The sequence below is a fragment of the Aotus nancymaae genome, unplaced genomic scaffold (assembly GCF_030222135.1).
Source record: "Aotus nancymaae isolate 86718 unplaced genomic scaffold, 86718_ANA_hifiasm-v0.15.2.pri h1tg000059l, whole genome shotgun sequence".
NCBI classification, from domain to species: domain Eukaryota; kingdom Metazoa; phylum Chordata; class Mammalia; order Primates; family Aotidae; genus Aotus; species Aotus nancymaae.
In genome coordinates, this window is record NW_026988473.1 from 15,847,286 (window position 1) to 15,869,657 (window position 22,372).

General features: G+C 37.1%; 2 protein-coding genes across 24 annotated transcripts in view; both read left to right on the plus strand.

Moving 5' to 3' along the window:
* PHF21A (PHD finger protein 21A) overlaps nucleotides 1–22,372 on the plus strand; it is a 194,696-nt gene that overhangs the window by 56,035 nt on the left and 116,289 nt on the right. The window lies entirely within an intron of this gene.
* LOC105717379 (small ribosomal subunit protein eS1-like) lies at nucleotides 9,987–10,898 on the plus strand. The gene has a single exon (XM_064364983.1). It carries the CDS (start codon nucleotides 10,028–10,030, stop codon nucleotides 10,820–10,822), a length of 795 nt encoding a protein of 264 aa, XP_064221053.1. The 5' UTR covers nucleotides 9,987–10,027; the 3' UTR covers nucleotides 10,823–10,898.

Sequence of the window (22,372 nt, forward strand, 5' to 3'; positions counted from 1 at the left end):
GTTTTTTGTTATCAGGGAAGAGAAGGGTTGGAGAAGAATGGATATTGAAAAAAGTTAACAATGTCTCTGTAACACTTTCCTCTACTAATGTAATTAAGGATAGTGTATATCTAAAGATGTATGCATGCTGAAATACCATGAAGTTACAATATATCATTAGTGCTTGTTACTGGCTCTGTGGATTATTTTAGAAAAGTCTCCCTTTGCTACCATAGCTAGCAACCTGCTTTAGGGCAAGGAATGCAAAAATAATTTTACTCTTTGCCAAAACAATACGTTATTAGAAGGGTAAATCTATTACAGAAAATAATGTAATTTATTTCAAACATGAATTATAAATGTTTTTAAATTTTTTGATATTTAGAAGTTGTCTATAAACTATGATTATTATCATTGTTGATATTAATATTCCATGCCTTTGAAACAAAGCAGCCATGATGTCCGTTGGTTAACCTTTATGTATGTACCTTAATACCTGCATTATTCTAAAAAGCTAGAGTTAATCAAAACTTAAATGGTGTTTTGGATTTCTCCTTTTTAAAATGTTGAATATGTTAAATGACAAGCCAAATCACAAATTCCTTCACTTGTTTTTTCCCCAACAGAATACGGTGTAAGAATCAGACAGGAAAAATAAGTTTACTCTTTAGTATCTTTTTATGGTAGCTGGTTAGATGAGAGGCTGCCCTGCAAAATTGTGTTTTCAGAAGATATGTTTCCCAAAGTTGATTTACTCCAAGTTTAGTAAGAAAGTGTTGGTGTGAATCAGCAGGGTTTGGCTAACCTCTCTCATCCTAGCTCTATCTGAAAAGGACAGAGGGATTCTTAGTTTCTGTTAGTGAAGCACCAAACATTCCTTTGCTCTGAAAAATGAAGCCGTAGAAATTTTCAACTAATGTGTTCAGTTGTTGCCTTTTCTCCTACTCCCATCTCCATCGCCTTTCAAAAAACCTTTCCCACTTTGCCTAAACAAATTATATCGTTTTGACCAAGAAGAATACTAAAGAAAGAGATCAGTTCTGAACTTAATTTTCCCTGTGAGCAGTGAATGATTATTATTCATCTGGTTTTATCTAGTGCTTCTGTCATCTAATATAGGAATTGGGGAAAAAATTAACAGTTCCTTTCCTGTGGAGTCAAGAAGCACAAATGAACTTATCCTGAAAAGTTCTGTTACCTGAAGGAAAATAATTAAGTAAAATTGGGGTAGTGTGTTAATCGGCAGAACTTGAAACTTGTTTTTCTGATTGTGTGATTTTATTTACTAGAGATTCTAGAAGTTTGTCTTGAATTTCAGATAAATTCACATACGATTTTCAGTTAATCTACTAGTGCCTTTTAATTGTAACATTTATAAACATCTGTCATAAAAACTGATTTTTGCTTATCCTATGATGTGCATTCATCAGATGAAACAGTATTTGCAGGTTATCAAAAGTGCTGCCCCTAAGCCTCATTAGCTCCTGCTAATAGCTGGTAAAATTATATATAACTCTTTAAATTTCTAGTATTCCTTTTTACAGCTTCCTTTCTCCTAGCTCTTACTTGCTTAATTATGTAAATTATATACTTTATGGGTAAAGTGGTTTTAGCCATTACTTCAGGGTATCCTTCTGAAGAGAAATTGATTAGTTCTTCAAAAATGGGAAGTCTAGTATGATTCTCTAGGGCAAGGATTGGTAAAACTATGGCCTGCACCTGGGCCAAATCTGGCCTGCCACCTGTTTTTGTAAAGTGATTAGAACACAAGCACACTCTTCCATTTACATATTCTCTATAACTGACTGCTTTTGTACCACAATGGCAGAGTTAAGTAGTCGTGACAAAGACAGTATGGCCTTACAGTAGTTACTATCTGGTTATTTTTAGAGAGTTTGCTAGTCTTAAGAGAAATTTAACCAGAGAGGCACTCAACTCAGAGATACTAGACACCGTGTAACAGCCTTGGGAAGGAGTGAGTGCCATGTAATACATAGACTGTATGTACACTGAAAACAGAGTATATGGTGTATACAGAATAATAAGAGCCTCTCCTCTTATAAACATGCCAGCCCCTCAGAGAATTCAGTTCATTTTTAACACATTTTTTTAGCCGCTTTTATTTTTAGTTCTCTTTGTCTCTATTCCTCTCCCTACCTCTCTCTTATAGGCTTATTGAGACATAATTAATGTAAAATAAATGATATACCTTGAAAGAGTGTAATTTTTGATGGTGTGAAACCATCATCACGATCAAGATAATGAGCATATGCATCACCTCTGAAGTGTTCTTGGTTCTCTCTCTCATCCTTCCCTCAATCCAGGCCCCAAGCAAACACTGGTCTGCTTTTGTAACCCAGTTTTTAGCTGTTACAAATAACATTACTTTGTTGAACATTCACGTTCAAGTCTTTATGTGGAGATCTGCTTTCATTTCTCTTCGTATATGCCTTAGTATGTCTGGATTGTATAGTAGGTGTATTTTTAACTTTTTAAGAAACTGCCAAAATGTTTTCCACAGTGGTTGTACCATTTTACATTCCTTCCAGCAGTGTATGAGAGTTCTAGTGGCTCCACATTCTTAGCGCTTCAATCTTAAATATGAACTAGCCAAGAATCATCGTATATTTAAAGGAAGCCGTTAATGTGCAAGTCAGAACAGGCCAAGAGAATTGGAAGGGACCATTCAAAATAACTATAAATTTAGATCCCTAGATCAGTAAAAGAAGATATTGCATCAATGAAACAAGGAGAGGATGCTAGGAATAAAGGAACAATTAGAAAACAAAAACAATTCTTGGTTTAAAAAAAAAGGTTGGAAAACGAAATTGGAGCTGTCTCTCAATAAATAGATGGAAGAGACGAAAGTAGGGGAGAGACAGTGGAATAGAGTAAAATTTTAGGAGGGTCACCCAGAAAGTTTCATGCCTGGCTAATAAAAGTTCTGAGACAAGGGAACAGAGAAAATGGAAAAGAGAAAACCATCCAATAACTAATATAATGAAATTTCCCACAACTGAAAGGCATATAATTCCAGATTAATAGAATCCACTGAGTGCCTAAAACTGTGAACCCCACACCCTCATATCAAGGCACAACATGGTGAAACTTAAGCAGAACAAGAACGAAAGATCTTAAAAGCTTCCTCAGAGGAAAAAAAAAAGCAGTTGTAAACAGGGATTGGGGATCAGATAGCATTAGACTTCTCAGCAGCAACAGAGAAAGCTAGAAGTACTGGAATGATGTTTTACAAATTCTGAAAAACAGTGATTTTCAGTGTAGAATTCTATACCCAACTCATCTCTTGATCAAGTCTAGGGATAGAATAGAGACATTAAGACATGCAAGGTCACAAAACTTACCTCCCATACATCTTTTTTGAGGAAGCTATTGGAGGAAGTTCTCCATCAAAACAAGAAAGTAAACCAATAAAGATGAAGGCACTGGTTCAGAAAACAGGAAATTCAATTTTTTAAAAAATCCCATTTAATGAAGGGAAGAACCTAGATAATTGTTGTACAACAGGTTTAGAAGACAGCCAGTTTAGGTTGAACAGGAGGATGGAGGACTTAGGAGAGACGAAGCTAAGAAAGTGGACCAATATATCATACAATGTGTTTTGAGCCATTATTGAGAGAATTTTATAGTTTCTTTGGAAAGTATGGGAAAGAATTACTTATAGGAATGTAGAAAACAAAGCAAATGACAAAGCAAGTCAATATTTAGATCCAGGAATAGCAAAATGTTATACAAGAAAGTAAGTATAGTTGTCTCACCAACAAATTAGTGTTATTTATATAATAATGCAAGCCTTAAATATGGATTTAATCATTAAAATGACCATACTCTCCAAAGCAGTTTACAGATTCAATGCTATTCCTATTAAACTACCATTAAGGTTCTTCACAGAACTAGAGAAAACTATCGTAAAATTAATATGGAATCAAAAAAGAGCCTGAATAGCCAAGGCAGTTCTAAGCAAAAAGAATAAAGCTGGAAGCATCACGCTAAACAACTTCAAACTATACTACAGGGTCACGGTGACCAAAACAGCATGATACTGGTACAGAAACAGACACACAGACTAATGGAATAGAATACAGAACCCGGAAATAAGGCCACACACCTACAGCTACCCCTGACAAAAACAAGCAATGGAGAAAGGATTACCAATTCAGTAAGTGGTGCTGGGATAACTGGCTAGCCATATGCAGAAGATTAAAACTGTAGCCCTTCCTTACACCATATACAAAAATGAACTCAAGGTGGACTAAAGACTTAAATGTAAAACCTAAAACTGATAGAAAACCTAAGCAATACTATTCAGGATATAAGTATGGAAAAAGATTTCACGATGAAGATGCCAAAATCAGTTGAACAAAAATTGACAAATGGGATCCAATTAAATTAAAGAGCTTCTGCTCAGCAAAAGAAATTATCAACAGAGTAAACAGCCACAGTTTGTTTGCAAACTGTGCATCTGACAAGGTCTGATATCCAGCATTTTTAAGGACTTTAAATAAATTTATAAGAAAAAAAAAACAGCCCCATTACAAAGTGAGCAAAGGACATAAACAGATGCTTTTCAAAAGAAGACAATATGACCGGGCGCAGTGGCTCACCCCTGCAATTCCAGCACTTTGGGAGGCCAAGGTGGGCAAATTGCCTGAGCTCAGGAGTTCGTGACCAGCCCGGGCAACACAGTGAAACCCTGTCTCTACTAAAACACACAAAAAATTAGCCAAGTGTGGCAGCATGCGCCTGTAGTCCCAGCTACTCGGGAGGCTGAGGCAGGAAAATTACTTGAACCTGGGAGGTCGAAGTTGCAGTGAGCTGAGAAGCCTGGGCAACAAAGCAGGACTTTGACTCAAAAAAAAAAAAAAAAAAAAAAAAAGGAAGGCATACATTTGGCCAACAATCATATGAAAAAAAGCTCAGCATCACTGATCTTTAGAGAAATGCACATCAGAACCACAATGAGTGGTTCCATCTACTCAAAAATACTCTCTTTTCTTTAATATCAATGAATTCTTAAGTAAAATATATTATTTTATATGAGTATGTGCTAAGATTACAGCTTACTGTTTCTTGCCTTTTTTTTTTTTCTTAGAGCTATAGGAGGAGACTAGTATATTGACAGTAGGAATTGAAGTCCATTATTTCTTTAAACATTTGGTTTTTCAAAAGTTTATAAAAGTAAATCATGGTCCAGGTGTAGTGACTTATGCCTGTAATCTCAGCATTTTGGGAGGCTGAGATGGAGGATTGCTTGAGGCCAGGAGTTTGAGACCAGCCAGGCCATCTCTGTTTTTAAAAAGTCATGCATGTTTATTTGGCAAATTCAGCAAAGAGATAAATCAAATTTAACTGTGATCCTACTTCCGTGTTTTAGATCCTTTGAGCCTTTTTTTCTGTGCCATAAATTTGTATTAAAAAATAAAATGGGCTGGGCATGGTGGCTTATGCCTGTAATCCCAGCACTTTGGGAGGCCAAGGTGGGTAGATCACCTGAGATCAGGAGTTCAAGACCAGGCTGGTCAACGTGGTGAAACCCCATCTCTACTAAAAATAATAATTTAAAAAAATTAGCTGGCGTAGTGGTGGGCACCTGTAATCCCAGCTAACTTGGGAGGCTGAGGTAGGATAATTACTTGAATATGGGAGGCAGAAGTTGCAGTGAGTCAAGATCTCACCACTGTACTCCAGCCTGGTCGACAGACTGAGACTCTGTCTCGAATGAATGAATGAATGAATGAATGAATGAATGAATGAATGGAGGCCAGGTACAATGGCTTATGCCTGTAATCCCTGCACTGTGCTCTAGGCAGCATAGCAACATCCATTTCTACACAAAATTAAAAAAAGTTAGCTGGGTATGGTCGCATGTGTGTAGTTCCAGCTACTTGGGAGGTTGAGGGAGGAGAATTGCTTGAACCCAGGAAGTTTAGGTTACAGTAAGCTATGATTATACCACTGCACTACAGTCTGGGCAACAGTTAAATAAAAATAAATAAATAAATAAAATTGAGATTGATATTGTGCTTATTATTTTAGAAAAACTTATTTTGTCTGTATCTTGAGCATTTCTTTACATTCTTGGTTTTTGTTTTTGATGTTGTTTTTGTTTGAGACGGAGTTTTGCTCTTGTTGCTCAGGCTGGAGTGCAATGGCGTGATCTTGGCTCACCGCAACCTCCACCTCCCAGGTTCAAGTGATTCTCCTGCCTCAGCCTCTGGAGTTGCTGGAATTACAGGCATGCACCACCACTAATTCTGTATTTTTAGTAGAGACGAGGTTTCACTGTGTTGGTCAGACTGGTCTCAAACTCCCAACCTCAGGAGATCCACCTGCCTTGACTTCCCAAAGTGCTGAAATTACAGGTGTGAGCCACCACACCCAACCTCTTCTTTACATTCTTAATTATACTTCAGAAATAATAGTTTTTAGTAGCTTGATAGTATCCTATCATTTGGGTAGGGTATCATATCATACAGGGTTTATTTAATCAGCTCACTATTTTTAGACATTTAAATTATTCCCAGTGTTTTACTGATTTATGCCTCACTCTGCAGTGTGCCTCCGTGGACATAAATATTTGTACATAATTTTAATTATTTCCTAGAAGTAAAAAAAAAATCAGATAAGGAATAAATAAATAGATGGTTTTACATATCTTTTTGAAGACTTGTTTGATATATATAGTAGAATCTTACTCCAACTAGCTTATTCATGAAGGGGAATTATTGGAACTGTATTAGGGCATCTTGGGCAACCCGGGGGCAGTTTTAGGGGCTGAAACTGGAGTCTCTTGTCTTTTGCGTCTCTTTGTCTTTCTCTGCATCTGCTTCATTTCCCCTCTCTAGAGATTGACTTTCTCAGCTTCTTGTGTATTCATAGCGGGCAGAAGGCTGGTCACTGTGAAGTTGCCATGTTTGTATCTTCTTCTTTCTAGATACCATCCCAGACTCACTGGCTTGATTCTAGATTTTTGGAAGGAGACTGTTTTGAGCCTACTTTGAGCCAGGGGACCACATTACTAGTGCAGACATGGCTACATCAGAGAGCCCCTCTCAGAGAAAAGAGTTCTGAGTTAGGACAGATATCCTAAAAAGTTTCTGAAGCCTTTTATGTTACCTAATTGCTCTCTAGAAAGACTGTACATTTTTAGGGTCATTTTATTAAAGGAGAAGTTATTTAATATGTTGGATGGAATTCCTACCTTGAATCTAATGAAAAGTTTTAACCCTCAATTCATTTGGCAAATAATTATTGGGCACTTTCTATGTGCCAGATACCTTTCTAGATGCTGAGAATATATCAGTCCTGCAAGACTAAGTTCCTGCCCTTTTTAGTCATCTGTTACAAGTTGAATTTCCTTTAAACTGCCTTTAAAATATCCTTTCAAAGTCTTAATCAGATTTCATTTTACCAACAATATGACACAGTTAAGCCTAGTGTAAAAAGGAAACACCTATAATGTTTCCTCTGTTGGATGTTTCCATCCATTTTTTCTAAGTAAATGATTGGAAGTTTTGAGGTTATGATGCTTGACATCTAAGAATATTAACAGTTTAACCTTTCTCCTCCTCTCACCTCTATAGTAGGACAGCAGTAGAGTATAGGGAGGTGTTCAGGCTATGACTTTCTAGTTTCTGTTTTCTGCAGGTTTAAGTGAGATCCTTCACATTTAACAAGGCTTTCTTAGAGGTAATTATGTTAGGGGACTGGAGTTCTCCAGGTTGGAAGCTTAACTGACAGAGAAACCTTTGCAAAGTAGGAAAATGGGTATGTTTTGAATATCCAAGAAAAGAGATTGGACTTTTTTCTTGATTTGTGCCTGTCAATCAGGTTAGTAGTTAAGTCACCCAGTGACAAACTTGAAAATATTCTGTGTGGGACTGGAGTTTTAGAGGAAAATTCCCTTAAGCACCATATTTTTACACTTTGCTCCTCTGAGTCGGCTCTCATCTAGAAAATTTATGATGCATTTAAGCCAAGGTTAGTGTGGAGTGCCTTCTAACGAGACCTGATCTCAGTTTGGTAGGTCCTCCTTCAAGTGAGCTAGGGTAAGTTCTTGAACAGCCTAGTGCCTTTTGCACTTGTGAGACCTCTTGCTGCTGGAGTTAGGGTTTTAGATGATTTTACTTATTTCAGCTTGAGTCATATTATAGATGATATTTTAAAAGAGATACCAGTTCTCTCTCTTTTTTCCTCTATTTGAAAAGCGAAACATGGAGAACAGAAAGTACAATTTTTCCTTTTTAAGTCAAGAAATTTCATTCTGTTTTGCAGTTTCTAAACTAGCCTGGGTTCATTGGGAAAATTAAGCCCTAATGCTCTTGGCATCTGTTGTATGTATTGAGTTAACACTCCTATGCATCTAGATTGATAATCGAGAAAATAGTCACTGAAATATTTGTGTTTTTTGGTTTAAATGAGGAATTCTGGTTGAGGAAGCCTCATGGGAAACCTTCTCCCATAAAACTTATAGACATGCAAAGATAGCTGAGTTGAGTGTACATTGATATGTAACTGTTTTTTGTTTTTTTTTTTTTGAGGCGGAGTTTTGCTCGTTACCCAGGCTGGAGTGCAATGGCGTGATCTTGGCTCACCGCAACCTCCGCCTCCTGGGTTCAGGCAATTCTCCTGCCTCAGCCTCCTGAGTAGTTGGGATTACAGGCACGCGCCACCGTGACCAGCTAATTTTTTGTATTTTTAGTAGAGACGGGGTTTCACCGTGTTGACCAGGATGGTCTCGATCTCTTGACCTCGTGATCCACCTGCCTCGGCCTCCCAAAGTGCTGGGATTACAGGCGTGAGCCACCGCGCCCGGCCCGATATGGTAACTGTTTATGTAGTTCAAAGATGGAAAATAAAAAGGTCTTAAGCATTAATAGCCCACTGGACATGACCCAGTAAGAAGAACTGTTCTGCTCTTTGTTTCCTTAGGCACAAAATGAACTTGGGAAAAGACTGTCAGTTGTAGTTTTTATATAAACCAAAAGAGACTAATGCCAATAATATTTTTTTGTGTGCTAACATTTTAATTTTTTCAGCACTTAACTATAACCATCTTTTTCTTTCTTTCTTTCTTTCTTTTTTTACTATATTTAAAGCAAATAAAATCAGTTACCTTTAAGCTGTGGTACTTGATTAGATTTTTAAATAGATAAGCAAAAAGCACCTCAGCCCACTATTAGTGCTTGTAAATGTAATTGTTTTATGGAACTGAGTCTTGGGAAGAAGGACAGCATAAGGATTGTTGACTAAAAGTATTGGGGTTTTCACGAAGCGTAAGGATTCTATAGCTAATCTTAAAGTTTCCCTCTCTAAGTGTCTTTTAAGCACCAGCAAATGTGAAATAAATTTATGTTGTATTTCTGCAACTAAATCCTGATTCATTGATTGGGGAGAGCCATTATTGGTAAATTAAACATGCAGGTGAAACAGTGTTTCATGGACAATAAAAATGACATTGTCTATGTCAAACAAGTTTAGATTCCTTGATATTAACAGAAGCTGTTAATTTCTCCTGTCTCCCTTCTCCCTTTTAGAAAGACATTTACAAGGACCTGTTTTTTAGAAGTTTTAGTTTCTTGTTTTAAAATCTTGACTGTGATATTAGCTCATACTAATTTGAGAACTATCAGGATTTACAGGTTCTTAAAGTAAAAGTTTTCCTTTTGTCATCACCACCATATTTAACCTAGACATAATTTGAGTTATCTTTGTCATAAAAACTGACCCACACAGCCCAACCCAGTGAAAACGCAGTCTGTTTTGCTCTCTGAATCTCCTGCCCGGTGTCCCGTGGAATAAGGTTGGAGTTACCGACTCTCTTGAGAAAGACTTGAATGAAAACAAAATTGCTAAATTGCTACCTAACTTAAAAAAATTTAAATAGTTCTGTTTTCTCCTTATAAGATGAAATTGAAAACTGGAGGCATTAAATTACATAAAGGGTATCTCGTTACTTCAAGATAGGAAATAGAGAAGCAATAACTTTATTTAAAAAAACAATTTACCTTTTGGCTCTCTGAGCAGCACCATGGCGGTTGGCAAGAACAAGCGCCTTACGAAAGGCGGCAAAAAGGGAGCCAAGAAGAAAGTGGTTGATCCATTTTCTAAGAAAGATTGGTATGATGTGAAAGCACCCGCTATGTTCAATATAAGAAACATTGGAAAGACGCTAGTCACCAGGACCCAAGGAACCAAAATTGCATCTGATGGCCTCAAGGGTCGAGTGTTTGAAGTTAGTCTTGCTGATTTGCAGAATGATGAAGTTGCATTTAGGAAATTCAAGCTGATTACTGAAGATGTTCAGGGCAAAAACTGCCTGACTAACTTCCATGGCATGGATCTTACCCGTGACAAAATGTGTTCCATGGTCAAAAAATGGCAGACAATGATTGAAGCTCATGTTGATGTCAAGACTACCGATGGTTACTTGCTTCGTCTGTTCTGTGTTGGTTTTACTAAAAAACGCAACAATCAGATACAGAAGACCTCTTATGCTCAGCACCAACAGGTCCGCCAAATCCAGAAGAAGATGATGGAAATCATGACGCGAGAGGTGCAGACAAATGACTTGAAAGAAGTGGTCAATAAATTGATTCCAGACAGCATTGGAAAAGACATAGAAAAGGCTTGCCAGTCTATTTATCCTCTCCATGATGGCTTCGTTAGAAAAGTAAAAATGCTGAAAAAGCCCAAGTTTGAATTGGGAAAACTCATGGAGCTTCATGGTGAAGGCAGTAGTTCTGGAAAAGCCACTGGGGATGAGACAGGTGCTAAAGTTGAACGAGCTGATGGATATGAACCACCAGTCCAAGAATCTGTTTAAAGTTCAGACTTATAATAGTGGCAAATAAAAAGTCTTTGTGATGGTTAAAAAAAAAAAAAAAAAAAAAAAAAAACAATTTACATGGAAAACTTGTCATTGAGAAGGTATTGCATGAGTTGTAAAGAAGCAAAAATATTTTAAATTTCAAGACTGTCAATAAAAGGTGCATTAAGGAGCCTCCTGGTGGCAGCAGTTCTTTGCCACCAGTGTCCTCATTTGAGACACCTGCCAAATGGGAACTGATTCTGAATTAGCAAAACAAAACTATTAAATTTGCCATATCCTTTTAACTCAAGGTAAAATAATCTGTTGAGCATTTAAAAATTCTGATTTCAGGCTTAGATCATATTATATTTTCAATGAATGCCCTGCTATGTAACTTATAAATGCCTTAAAGGTAAATCAGGGAGTCTGGATGTAAATTGTTGGGGTGTTTGTATTAAGAGATTCCATGACTCCTGCTTCCTCTGTGCCTGACAGTCTTTTGATGATGTAATGTATAGACTTGGTAATTTTGTTGGATTTCAGTTCAGATGACCTACTAGTGAAGGGATGAATTGACTGCCCTAGGGAATTGGAAAGGTCAATGGAAAGAAACCTGTGGCTAGCATTTGTATAATAGTAAAAGCTCTGTGGAGAGCAGAGTCTCAACTGACTCACTGGTTTAATTGTCACTCCTCACTCTGAGTGCCTGTTCCAGTGAGTTACTGTGTAGTCCACACTTTTCCCATCAGTTGTAGAACAGTTATCAAGAGTGAGTTGTGTTTGTTTCCCAACCTGTTTCTGCCATTTGTTCTTGTTATTGTAATTTAACTATTATTAAACCAAAGAGTTTTAAAAAACCAAGTTGTTTTAATGAAATCTATACTTTAATGCTTTCAAAATGATAAAAAATTACCAAGAATTTACTGCTCAGTTATATTTGGGTAAGACAACTGTAACAGAATGGGTTAAAGTATTATTGTCCAGAAGGATTCACTTTCAGATTGTTTCAAAGTATCTTAAGTTCTCACCATAATTTAAAAGTCAAAAATGGAAATGGTAGAAGATGCATTATAGTTATGGTTTATGAAAGAAAGATATTTTGGCACTCTAACCTGTAGATCCAAATAAACAGAAAGCCTGGTCCTATATTACAAGATTAGCAAATGAAGGTTCATTTAAACTAGAATAAAATGCTTAGGTATGCTTATCAAATTTTCATGATTTCCTGCTTTTATATGACTTTTTTTCCCCCTTTTTCCTTATCTGATCAACTGCTGGTCCTAATCACTACTGGTTAAGAGAGCTTCTACTGTATTGCTTCAGGGTACTAGAGCTGAAAGGTAATCTTTCAGCATTTAATTCATTCATTCACAAATATTTATGGAGTGTCTATTATTTGGAGGCATTCTACTTAGCCTCAGTGAATAACAAGGCTGATAAAGTTTCTCTTCTTAAGGAACTTACCTTCTAGTGGCATATTAGTGAAGGTATAATGATTTGAATAGGAATGATTTTTCTCAACAGTTGTAGAGTAATGAGATCTAGTCTTTGATTTGAAGACCATTGCCACATCTACTTGCAAACTGCTGGTTCTCAACCCTAGCTTGTACCCCAATAAAATGAAAAGCTTTTGAAAAATCCTGCTAACAGGGCTGCACCTTAGACCAATTGAATTAGAATCTTTGAGAATGGGGCCCAGGCATACAAAGATGTGTAGAGGTAGGTAAGTGGATTTTAGTTAAAGTTGTTTGATATTGCCCAAACTAAACTGGATAACCCTGAGCCAATTTGGCATAGTATTTTTATTCCTGAATCATATGAGGACAAATCTGTATGTTGGTAGTTTGTCAGAGTTAATGATTTGTTTGACTCTTGTTAGAGAAGAAACTTTATATAATATAATTTTCAAGGGTTACTATCATATTAATGCTCTAACTTTCAGCTTTTCCTTTTAGAAAAAAATTTTTTTAATGAGTTGATTGAAATTCTTCTTTGACTATAGTTAGAGGAGTGCAACTTTTACCAGTGTATTTTAGTTTTCAGAAACATTTTAGTGGATCAGAAGCCTCAAGAAAAGCATCATATATTTTATTTGCTTAAAACATTAATGTTCAACTTCCTTCCTCCACTGCCGTGAGGATGCTTGTGAAACAGCTGTGGCGAAGGGGGGCAAAAGAAGCAAGGTTTGAATGGAATCCTGGATGCTGCCTATTTTTAGCTGGTTCTCCAAGAGAAAGTGAATGGAAAAGCTGGAAATCTCATTGAAAGGGTTGTAACCATTGAATGCAGCAAGAGCAAGATCACTGTAACTTTTGAAGTGCCTTTTTCCAAAAGGTTTTTGAAATATATCACAAAAAAATACTTGAAGAATAATTTATGTGATTGGTTGCACATACTTGCTAACAGCAAAGAGAGTTGCAAATTATGTTACTTCCAAATTAACCAGGAAGAAGAACAGGAGAAGATGAGGATTGAATCTCATTTATCTGGAATATTTTGTATGAGTTCTTGAATAAGATGGGAAACAAAAGAAAAATTAATGTTCAGCTTATGTGAAACATTGATTAAGGTTAGAACCCCATGCTGAGCCATGGGATTCTTTTTACCAGTCATGGCATTATATATATATATAAAATACATATTTAAGATATATATATAATTATATATATATATAATACATATATATATAATTATATATATAATATATATAAGATATATATAATTATATATAATGTAAATACATAATTATAGATGTATTATATACATCTGTAATTATATATATATAATGAAGAAAGGCTAATTATTGACAAAGATATTGATAATATCTTAAAATAGAATCTCCTCTTAAGAACGATTTTATTTATACTTAATCTTTTAGGTCCAGGAACTTTGGAGGTTGAAAGTATAGCACATTTATGATTTTTCTTCCTAGCTCTTGCAAAATATTAGTTGTGCTTTTCTTGCTTTTATTTACACACTTATATCACAAGAAGCCTAGAAGTTAGTACTTTTGCTTTTAGGTATTTGTTTCACTAATAATCCTTTTTGTATTGATATTTTGTAAATCAGATACATATATTATGAAAAGTGTTTTATTTCATTATCCATGAGAGATATAATCTAGTGTTCTGTGAAACCAAACATTTATCAGGACACTAAATCAACTTCCAAAATACACATTACATTTAATTATGAATTTTGAGTTGAAAATGTAATCTTAATAGTTCAGTTCTGCCTTTAGAATAATAATGCTTTGGGAGGGGACACATTACTCGAGGCCCTTAGATTTTCACCTTGTTGTGTAGAGGTAGCTTCTTTTTCTCCCTGATTTGCCTTCATCTGAGAATTATTCTTCTGCCTCATCTTGTAGCACATGTGTACCTGCATGGATACTCTCTCTCTCTCTCTCCCCCCCTCACGCGCGCGTGCGCGCACACACACACACACACACACACACATATGCACGCTCCTTGAAGATGGAACTGTTAATTTTCCTTTTCTGTGACCCCTTTGCATATTCATCATGGTAAGCCTGGTAAGATGGCTTAGTCAGAGATGTCCAAGAAGGTGGAAAAGCCTTGTTAAATGGAAGTAAAAAGGAAAATAGTTAAAGATTTACTAGGCAATTAATTGCTTTGATAAAGATTTCAGAGGCTCCACCAGGGCAGAAGGTGAAAAAATGGTAGAAATAGAATGTTATCTTACCAGCACTAGCAGCTAGGAGCAATTTAGCCCCATGAGTATCTTATTTCTTCTATCCTTACCTTCTGTTTTAGTTAAAATGTTGTTGCCTGTTGTGTAGTTGTTAGCAGTTCTCAACTCTTTAAACATGTTTTTCTTTGTTTTTTGTTTTTTCTTCTCAGAGTTAAGAAACCTGATAGGTAGTGAGGTTGAGTGGCTAGTGCAAAGGTATTCGGTAGGTGTATGAGTGAAGACTGTTCTGGTTTCCAGTGATAGAAACTTAATTCAGCGTTGTTGAAGGAAAAGAGATTTATTAGCATATATTACTAGTAAGTTCAGGGATGTAATTGCTTTCAGGCATGGATGGATTTAGGGGCTTTAGGACACTTTCTCCCTCTTTTGGCTTCATTTGCTTATAGGCCGTCCTGTACTGGCAGATGTTGTCTCTGGCAGCTCTAGGTTTACAACCTGCCATTTTATCAACTCCAATGAAGAGGGAAAGTTTGTTTATTTGTTTGTTTGTTTTTTCCTGGAAGTACCAGCATAGAGCATGGGCAAGATTTTTAGGTTCATTCTCAAATCAGTCATTCTTCTTTTATGGCTGGGGAACTAAAGTCTCCTCATTGTTTAGGCCTGGGTCACATGCTGCTCCTGGATCATCTGAACCTTGACTATTGACTATTCCATTGAGTATTTTCATAGGAGTAAACTTTGGAAGGCCACCTTATATTTGGAATTCTACTAGTACTTTGAAACACATACAGGGGAAAGGTGGCTTGATAGAAAAGCTGTTGTTGGATATTTTAAATGTTAACATCGCAAGACGCTCCTGGTTTCTGTACAGAATTTTTCTCCCAGTTTACCTTCTCTTCCTCTGCATGTTTCCCTACCCTGTATCGCCTTTCTTTCTGCTTCATAGCTTAAGTTCATTCCTTCATTCAATCCTTTCTCTTCTAATACCTTCGTCCATGGGAGCAGAGACCAGACAGTTTCCCCCTTGCGTTGAGGCATGATGACCATTCTCTTCCTTCAAGGAAAGTACTACAGAATGGAATTGCACACTGGCATGCTTAAAAACAGCTGGTTAATGAGAACTCAGTTTTTCTTATGTAGACAAGAAGCTTTGTGTTTCTCAAGACCAAAGTCAGAGTACTCTGTTTCAGATTTCCTTGGGCAGCTAGGCCCCAGAAGGAGTCTAGACACTGCAAATTAAGGCTTAGTAAACTCCTTTGTGCCCAAGATGGCTACGAGAATGGAGGTGGGAGGTAATGCTAAATGCTCTGGTTTTCATTCCGGCTGTCACAAGAATAAAAATGACCTAACTGTATTTTGGGCCCCCAGGCAGCACTGAAATGACATGCCACCTGCTGACCTAATCCATTTCATTTCTGGTACTAGGATAGCCAGAGCAATTTGCTCAATTTGCAATTGACTATTTACTCTTTAAAGCAGCAATGATTAGATCTAGTGTAAGAAATCACATACTTTATTTATCAAGAATTAAAAGTTGAAAGGTAGAAAGTTATCCTTTTTGGAAGAAGCCATTTAAATGTGGTGTATTTTACCTCAGAGAGACTAACTATGCTTTTAGAAAGCTACTTTTTGCTGCTGTTTCCCAGGAAGGAGTACAATCTGCTGATGAAATTTAAGATAACAGAAGTGTTTCTCAGCAGCAGCTGAATGGGACAGAGAACTTGGAGACTGCTATATTTATCTTTAGGTAAATTTTTGCAATTTACTAGAAAAAAATCTGTATAGCATGCAAGTAGATTAACTCATGTTAATCCAGCAGCTGCTTTTCTGGCAAATAGAAGAGAGAGTGTATGCCATAGCTGTAGTCCTGCACACATACTCAGGTGCTGGACATACTTCCTTTGTTTCAAATGATGCCAAGAGCCACATAGGCTGATGAGTTCCTGTTTCCTCAATTTTAATTTTTAAAAATCTTATTAATTCCCATTCTTTCTCTTCTCCATCAAATTGAAGTAATTAAAAATTGTAAATTATAGTTTCAGGAGCTTGGCTCCTGAAACTATAAGAGCAGAGGCTCTTATACATTGTGCTTAATAGTTTTGTATAGTACTGCAATTGATGAATTAAAATTACAGAAGTGCCTACTTCATTCCACTCCTAGAGATGCTTATATCAGTAAGTAACATGCTGGCAGAATTAAGGTGTCTGCTTCCAGTTCAGCCCTCTTTTATTTCTTGTTGCTTTCTGTGATTCGGCAGCTATGGAATTTGCTTCCCTGCATGGGCCTCTCAGAAGCCAGCTCTCCTGCTCTCCCCAACACGCTCACAGTCAGCAGAACAGGGAAATCACACTGATCAGCACACCACTCAGTTGATCAAAGTAAGCCGGCCACTTTTCTTCAACAAGACCCAGCGGTATTAGTTCCTCCGCCTTCTCCTGCCGTGAGCAAGGCCACTGGAACGCTGCTGGCAACATTAGTCTGTGTGTAAAAAAGCTGCTTATGTTCCCTTTACTGTGGCTTTGACCTAGGCCAAGTTAAGGGGGGAGAAAAGGAAGCAAGTGTCCTAACAGCTAGTATCTCTCCTTCCTAAAACTTGGCATCAAGCATTTCCTTTTAGTGGCAATCCCTAGTGGCAATTGCTAACTCTGCTGGGGAAAGACTTGCTAATTTTCTTTTAATTGCATAAGAGCAGAGCCCTACAGCAAATTGAACATGTGGTGACTACATGAAATATATGATAGAATATGGTCTTACTTTGATTGAGTTAATCACAGGTCTGACAAATATACAAAATTAAAATAAGCCACATTTTTTAGTACTTAATCTCTTTATTCTGTTGCTTTTTACTGTTTGCTGGATAGTCTTATGTTGTTTTGTAGGGAACCTATGGTTCTCATTGCTAATTTGTTGGATATAGACAGCAGTTTGCTATTCGTGACTCTAATGGGTGTATAATTCCCTTTCTTGTATGCAGTTGGCATTTCAGTGCAGTTTACAATATGGAACGTGGAGGGGACCCCCTGAGTAGGACAGTGGCTGCTCTTTGTCACTTGCAGTTGTGTTTGCAAGGGAGCATGCTGGCAACCAGCAAGGAGAGTGCAGTGACAGGTGGGAAGAGCAAAACCAGAAATATGCTTCTCCTCTCTCCTATCCTCTTTCTATCCCTCCTTCTCTCTCCCCCCACCCTCTTCTACCTGACCTTCTGTTTTTCTTCTCTTCCCCTTTTAGAAGCCATCTGTTTCCCTCTACCAGTTCTATTTGGCTTGCAGATGCCTCTATACAGGAATACACTGTGTTGAAGCTAGCCTGTGCTTGACCTACTGAACGTATGTATTTGGACTGGGTTCAACCTAATGCATCAGAGGGAATGGTGAGGGCATAAAAAATTTCTTAACTTTTACACAGCAATTATAGAGACTCAAAAGGACAACGTATCTTACTACCAGGATTTGAGAAATGATAGAGGGCTTTTTAAAGCCTGGCTCTGACAGTTCTGTATTACTTTCACTTAGAGATGGGAACAGCATTAGTTTGTACGTAAAAGCTGCTTATATTTCCTTGGCCTGGATCAGGCCTAGGCAAGTGGGGAGAAAAGGAGGAAAATGCCCCAACAACCATTGTCTCTCCTTCTAAAACTTGGTGTAAAGCATTGTCATCCCTGTTGTCAGTAACACAAATCGTCATTCTGCAGAGCTAGTTTAGCTATTCCCTAACAGCTGGTTAGTTAATGGTCTCTCTTCTATGGTCTACCTTCAATTATCTATTCCTTAGACATTACTGGTAGGAATGTAAAACAAGACAGCCACTTGGAAAACAGTCTGGTAGTATCTCAAAATATTAAACTTAGACTTACCATGTGGCTGAGCAGTTATTTCTAAGTGTGAGGTATATATATTTCCAGGTATATAGCCTAAAGAAATGAAAGCATATGTTCAAACAAAAATTCTTTGTTTTTTTTTTTTTTTTTTGAGGTGGAGTCTTGCTCTGTCGCCCAGGCTGGAGTGCAGTGGTGTAATCTCAGCTCACTGCCCCCTCTGCCTCCCGGGTTCAAGTGATTCTCCTGCCTCAGCCTCCCAAGTAACTGGGATTATAGTTGTATGCCACCACACTCGGCTAATTTTTGTATTTTTAGTAGAGACAGGGTTTCACTATGTTGGCCAGGCTGGTGTTGAACTCCTGATCTCAGGTGATCCGCCTGCCTTGGCCTCCCAAAGTGCTGGGATTATAGGCATGAGCCACCATGCCCAGCCCTCAAACAAAAATTTCTACCTGAATGTTCATAGCATTATACATGGTAGCCACAAAGTGGAAACAACCCAACAACCAATGGATAGTTAAATAAAATGTGATATGTCCATGCAGTGGAATATTATTTGACAATAAAAAGGAATGAAGTACTACATGTAGAATGATACATGCTACAACATGGATGAATCTTGAAAACATTATGCTAAGTAAAAGAAGCCATCACAAAAGACCTCATGTTGTATGATTCTGTTTATAAGAAATGTTTAGAATATGTATCTCATAGAGACAGAAAGTCAATTAATGGTTGCCTAGGGCTGGGGGAATTGTGGATATGTGTGGGTGGTGGAGAATGGGGAGTGACTGCTAATGTCACAGGGTTCCTTTTTGGGGCAGTAACAATGTTCTGAAATTAATTCTGGGATTGTGCAACTGTGAATATGTTAAAAACCATTGAATTCTACACTTCAAATAGATGAATTGTGTGGTAGGTGAATTGTACCTCAATAAATCTATTTTTAGAAGTATTACATATTTCATTTGGTCTCAGGGCACTGAATTGTCTTTTAATTCAAAGTTGTACTGGCTAGGAGAACCCGTATTTTCAATAAGAATACCAGCCTAATAATGGTTATAACTTATTTGCATAGCGTGCCATTGTTTACCCAGAGTTTTCACATGCTTTATGTAATTTGATCCCCACTGGACCCTCCCATGCAGATGAAATTGACACAAAGAAAAAGTGACTTCTCTTAATCTTACACAACGAAGAAATGGTAGAGCAAGTATTTAATCTCAGGCTCTCTGGTTGTTAGTCACTGCCTTCTTGTCAGAACAATGTCAGAAAATTGCAAAGAAATAGTAATAGCCTCCAAACTCCTAATTATGCTTTAACCCTTTCAATTCTTGAATGTGACTAGAAAAGTCATTCACTTTCTGTCTTGCTTTCCTTACCTGGAAAATGGAGATAATAATGCTTTCTACCTAAATAAAAGTGATTTACCTTCTTGTCTTGGTTTCTTTATGCAGAAGAATAAGCCAGGTATATTTCTTATCTCTTGGGCATATAATAAGGACTAACTAATAAAAAAAAATTATAAAACACCTTACCAGCCTATAAAAATGCTTCATAATAAACCATCAAGGAGTATTGTTTTTCCCTTTCTTTCATGTTTTCAACTCCAGCAGTGTGTAATAGTAACCACTTATATCACTTTTCTCTCAGGAGTTCAAAGCGCTTTACAGACATTATTAAATTAATCCTCCCTACATTCCTATGAGTTACATAGGGAACTGATATCAGAAGAGCTAGAGCAAAGTATCTTGCCTTAAGCCTTTATCTCAGGTTGGGTCTATACTGTACCAATTGCTCATTAATTTGCATCTAGTGATATTTATTTGGTCAACTACATTGATTTTCTGTGAGTTTCTCACTTGTTAAACATGAGGAAAATGTTTGAATAGCTTTCCTGAACCACTTTAAATTAGCTTAAACTTCATCAAAGGTAAAGTTGTTTATTTTGACCTGTCCATGTCATCCTCAATCTAGACTAGCAAACAACTCAAACTTCTGAATATACACTTTTGACTCGAACTTTCATCATGAGAAGCAGTGCCAACTATGTGGTCTTACTGCGTGGATGGGAGAAATCCTTGATGAGTGTTTGGAAACTCTTCTCATTTGTCCAGATACTCTTCACAGAGTGAAGGCAGACTTCCTTCTCTGTTGTTGGGTTTTATAGTGTGTTTACATGTAGCTCATTTACCATCTGCATTACCACCTAGATCTTCACCACTGCCATCATCATTTAATATTATTTTTGTCTTGTGGCTTAATACCATTACCACCCTTTTGACAAAGAATATATGATTAGAAAGGTCTCTGTGAGACTTCCTTAGAATGGCTTCTAATAACCGTTAGAAAAGCAGAATGAAGCCTGACCCAAACAATGGAAAACATGAAATCCTGGCTTTTCTCTTGCCCTATGTGAAGAGAAGTTCTGATTTCTTGTTGAGGCTATTCAGCAAGGTTTTTTTGGTTTGTTTTGGTTTTTGGTTTCTCTTTGGCCATATTGATCTCTCATTTTGCTTGATGGGGAAATACTTTTTTCACAAGTGGATTTCCCTTGCATGTTAGCCTTGTTGGTGTGCTGCCCCATAGAAGGATGGCCCCAGTGCTATTGGCACTGTCCTGTGTACAGTTAATTAAACCTTCTGCTGTGGACCTGGATTTCTGCTGCTGCTGTTCACTGATGTGTGTGAATTGAGTGAAGCACATGTGCATAAGCTCAGGGACACTCCTGAAAACAAACCCTGAAAATAGCAAAAGATGGAGTCAGGGCAAAGCCTTCAGCTTTCAAATAAGCTTGGTAATCTGGCTAGCTGAATGCCAGAGCTCACAAAGCTGAGAATTGCATTTCTGAAGATAAGACAGACTCTTTTTGTGTTTTTATCTTTTCTTCGCAAAATATATTGAGTTTTAATATGGTACTTTATCTCTGTAAGCAAGAAAACAGAGCCAATGGTGAACTCTTGGGCTATTGAGTCCAACCCAATGAGGAGTTTCTTCTCATTTTTCTGGTGACCACATCTCAAGGTAAACCATGAGCAGAGTCTTACTAAGACACCTGGCTGCCGTGGTCTCATAAAGGGGTCTTGCAGCAGAAAGGGGTTAAGAAACTCACAGGAGGTGAGAGTAGGGCTTCCTAAAAGTCTAGTAACCTACAGGTAGTGATTTCCATTGAAGTTAGGCCCCTGCCCTTTTTCATTTAACTAAATATTCAGAGAGAGAATCTTGATTTTTAACCTTTTTTTTTTTTTTTTGAATACTTTGTAGTGCTTTGAGTCCTTGTGATTCTGTTTACTAGGACATAAAATGCTTATTTTAGAAGCTCTAAATAAATTTTTTCCAATTCCTAGCTTGCTTACTTGGGTAAAATATAGCAAGTAATTAGTTTGGAGTAATAGTAGTATCCTAAAAACATATCAGCTGCTGAATCAGACATCCTCTCTGTACTTTCTCTACCTATCACAACTCCCCTAAGCAAGTTTTGACTATGTATTTTTATATACATATATTTTTATGTATATTTGACCATGTATTTGGAATTCTTCAGCCAGGAAGTATATTTTTAGCCTCTCTTTTGTGTTAATACCTAGTGAAATAATGTGTGCTAATGCTTATGATCTTTCATAGGGAAAAAGAAATAAACACACATAGTAGACCAGGACAGTGCATAATGAGAGTTAGCATGTGGTATAGATAATGGGAAGACAGAAAGCAGGAACGGCTTGGGAACCCAATTGGGACTTTGCTCCAGAAACAGAAAGAATGGAGACATTCTAAGTCAGAGGAATCATACAAGCTAAGGCAGGGATATAGGAATGAACACAAAATAGAATAAAGATAAGAACTTTGCTGTATGCTTAACACTTTTCGTAAAAAGTGTTGGGCCACAATCAAATATAGGATTAAGTAATTATGATAGGACCTGGTACTAGAAGACCTTAAATGACCATACTATCATTGCCTAGAACTAGATTTGCTTTGGAAGCTTTGATCAGTACCTATCTTTTGAATGGAAAGGGTAAAATGAGTTTATATTGGAGGAAATAAAGTTTCGTTGTCCTGTCTGCTCTTTGTGTGTATTTGTTTTGCTAAGGCA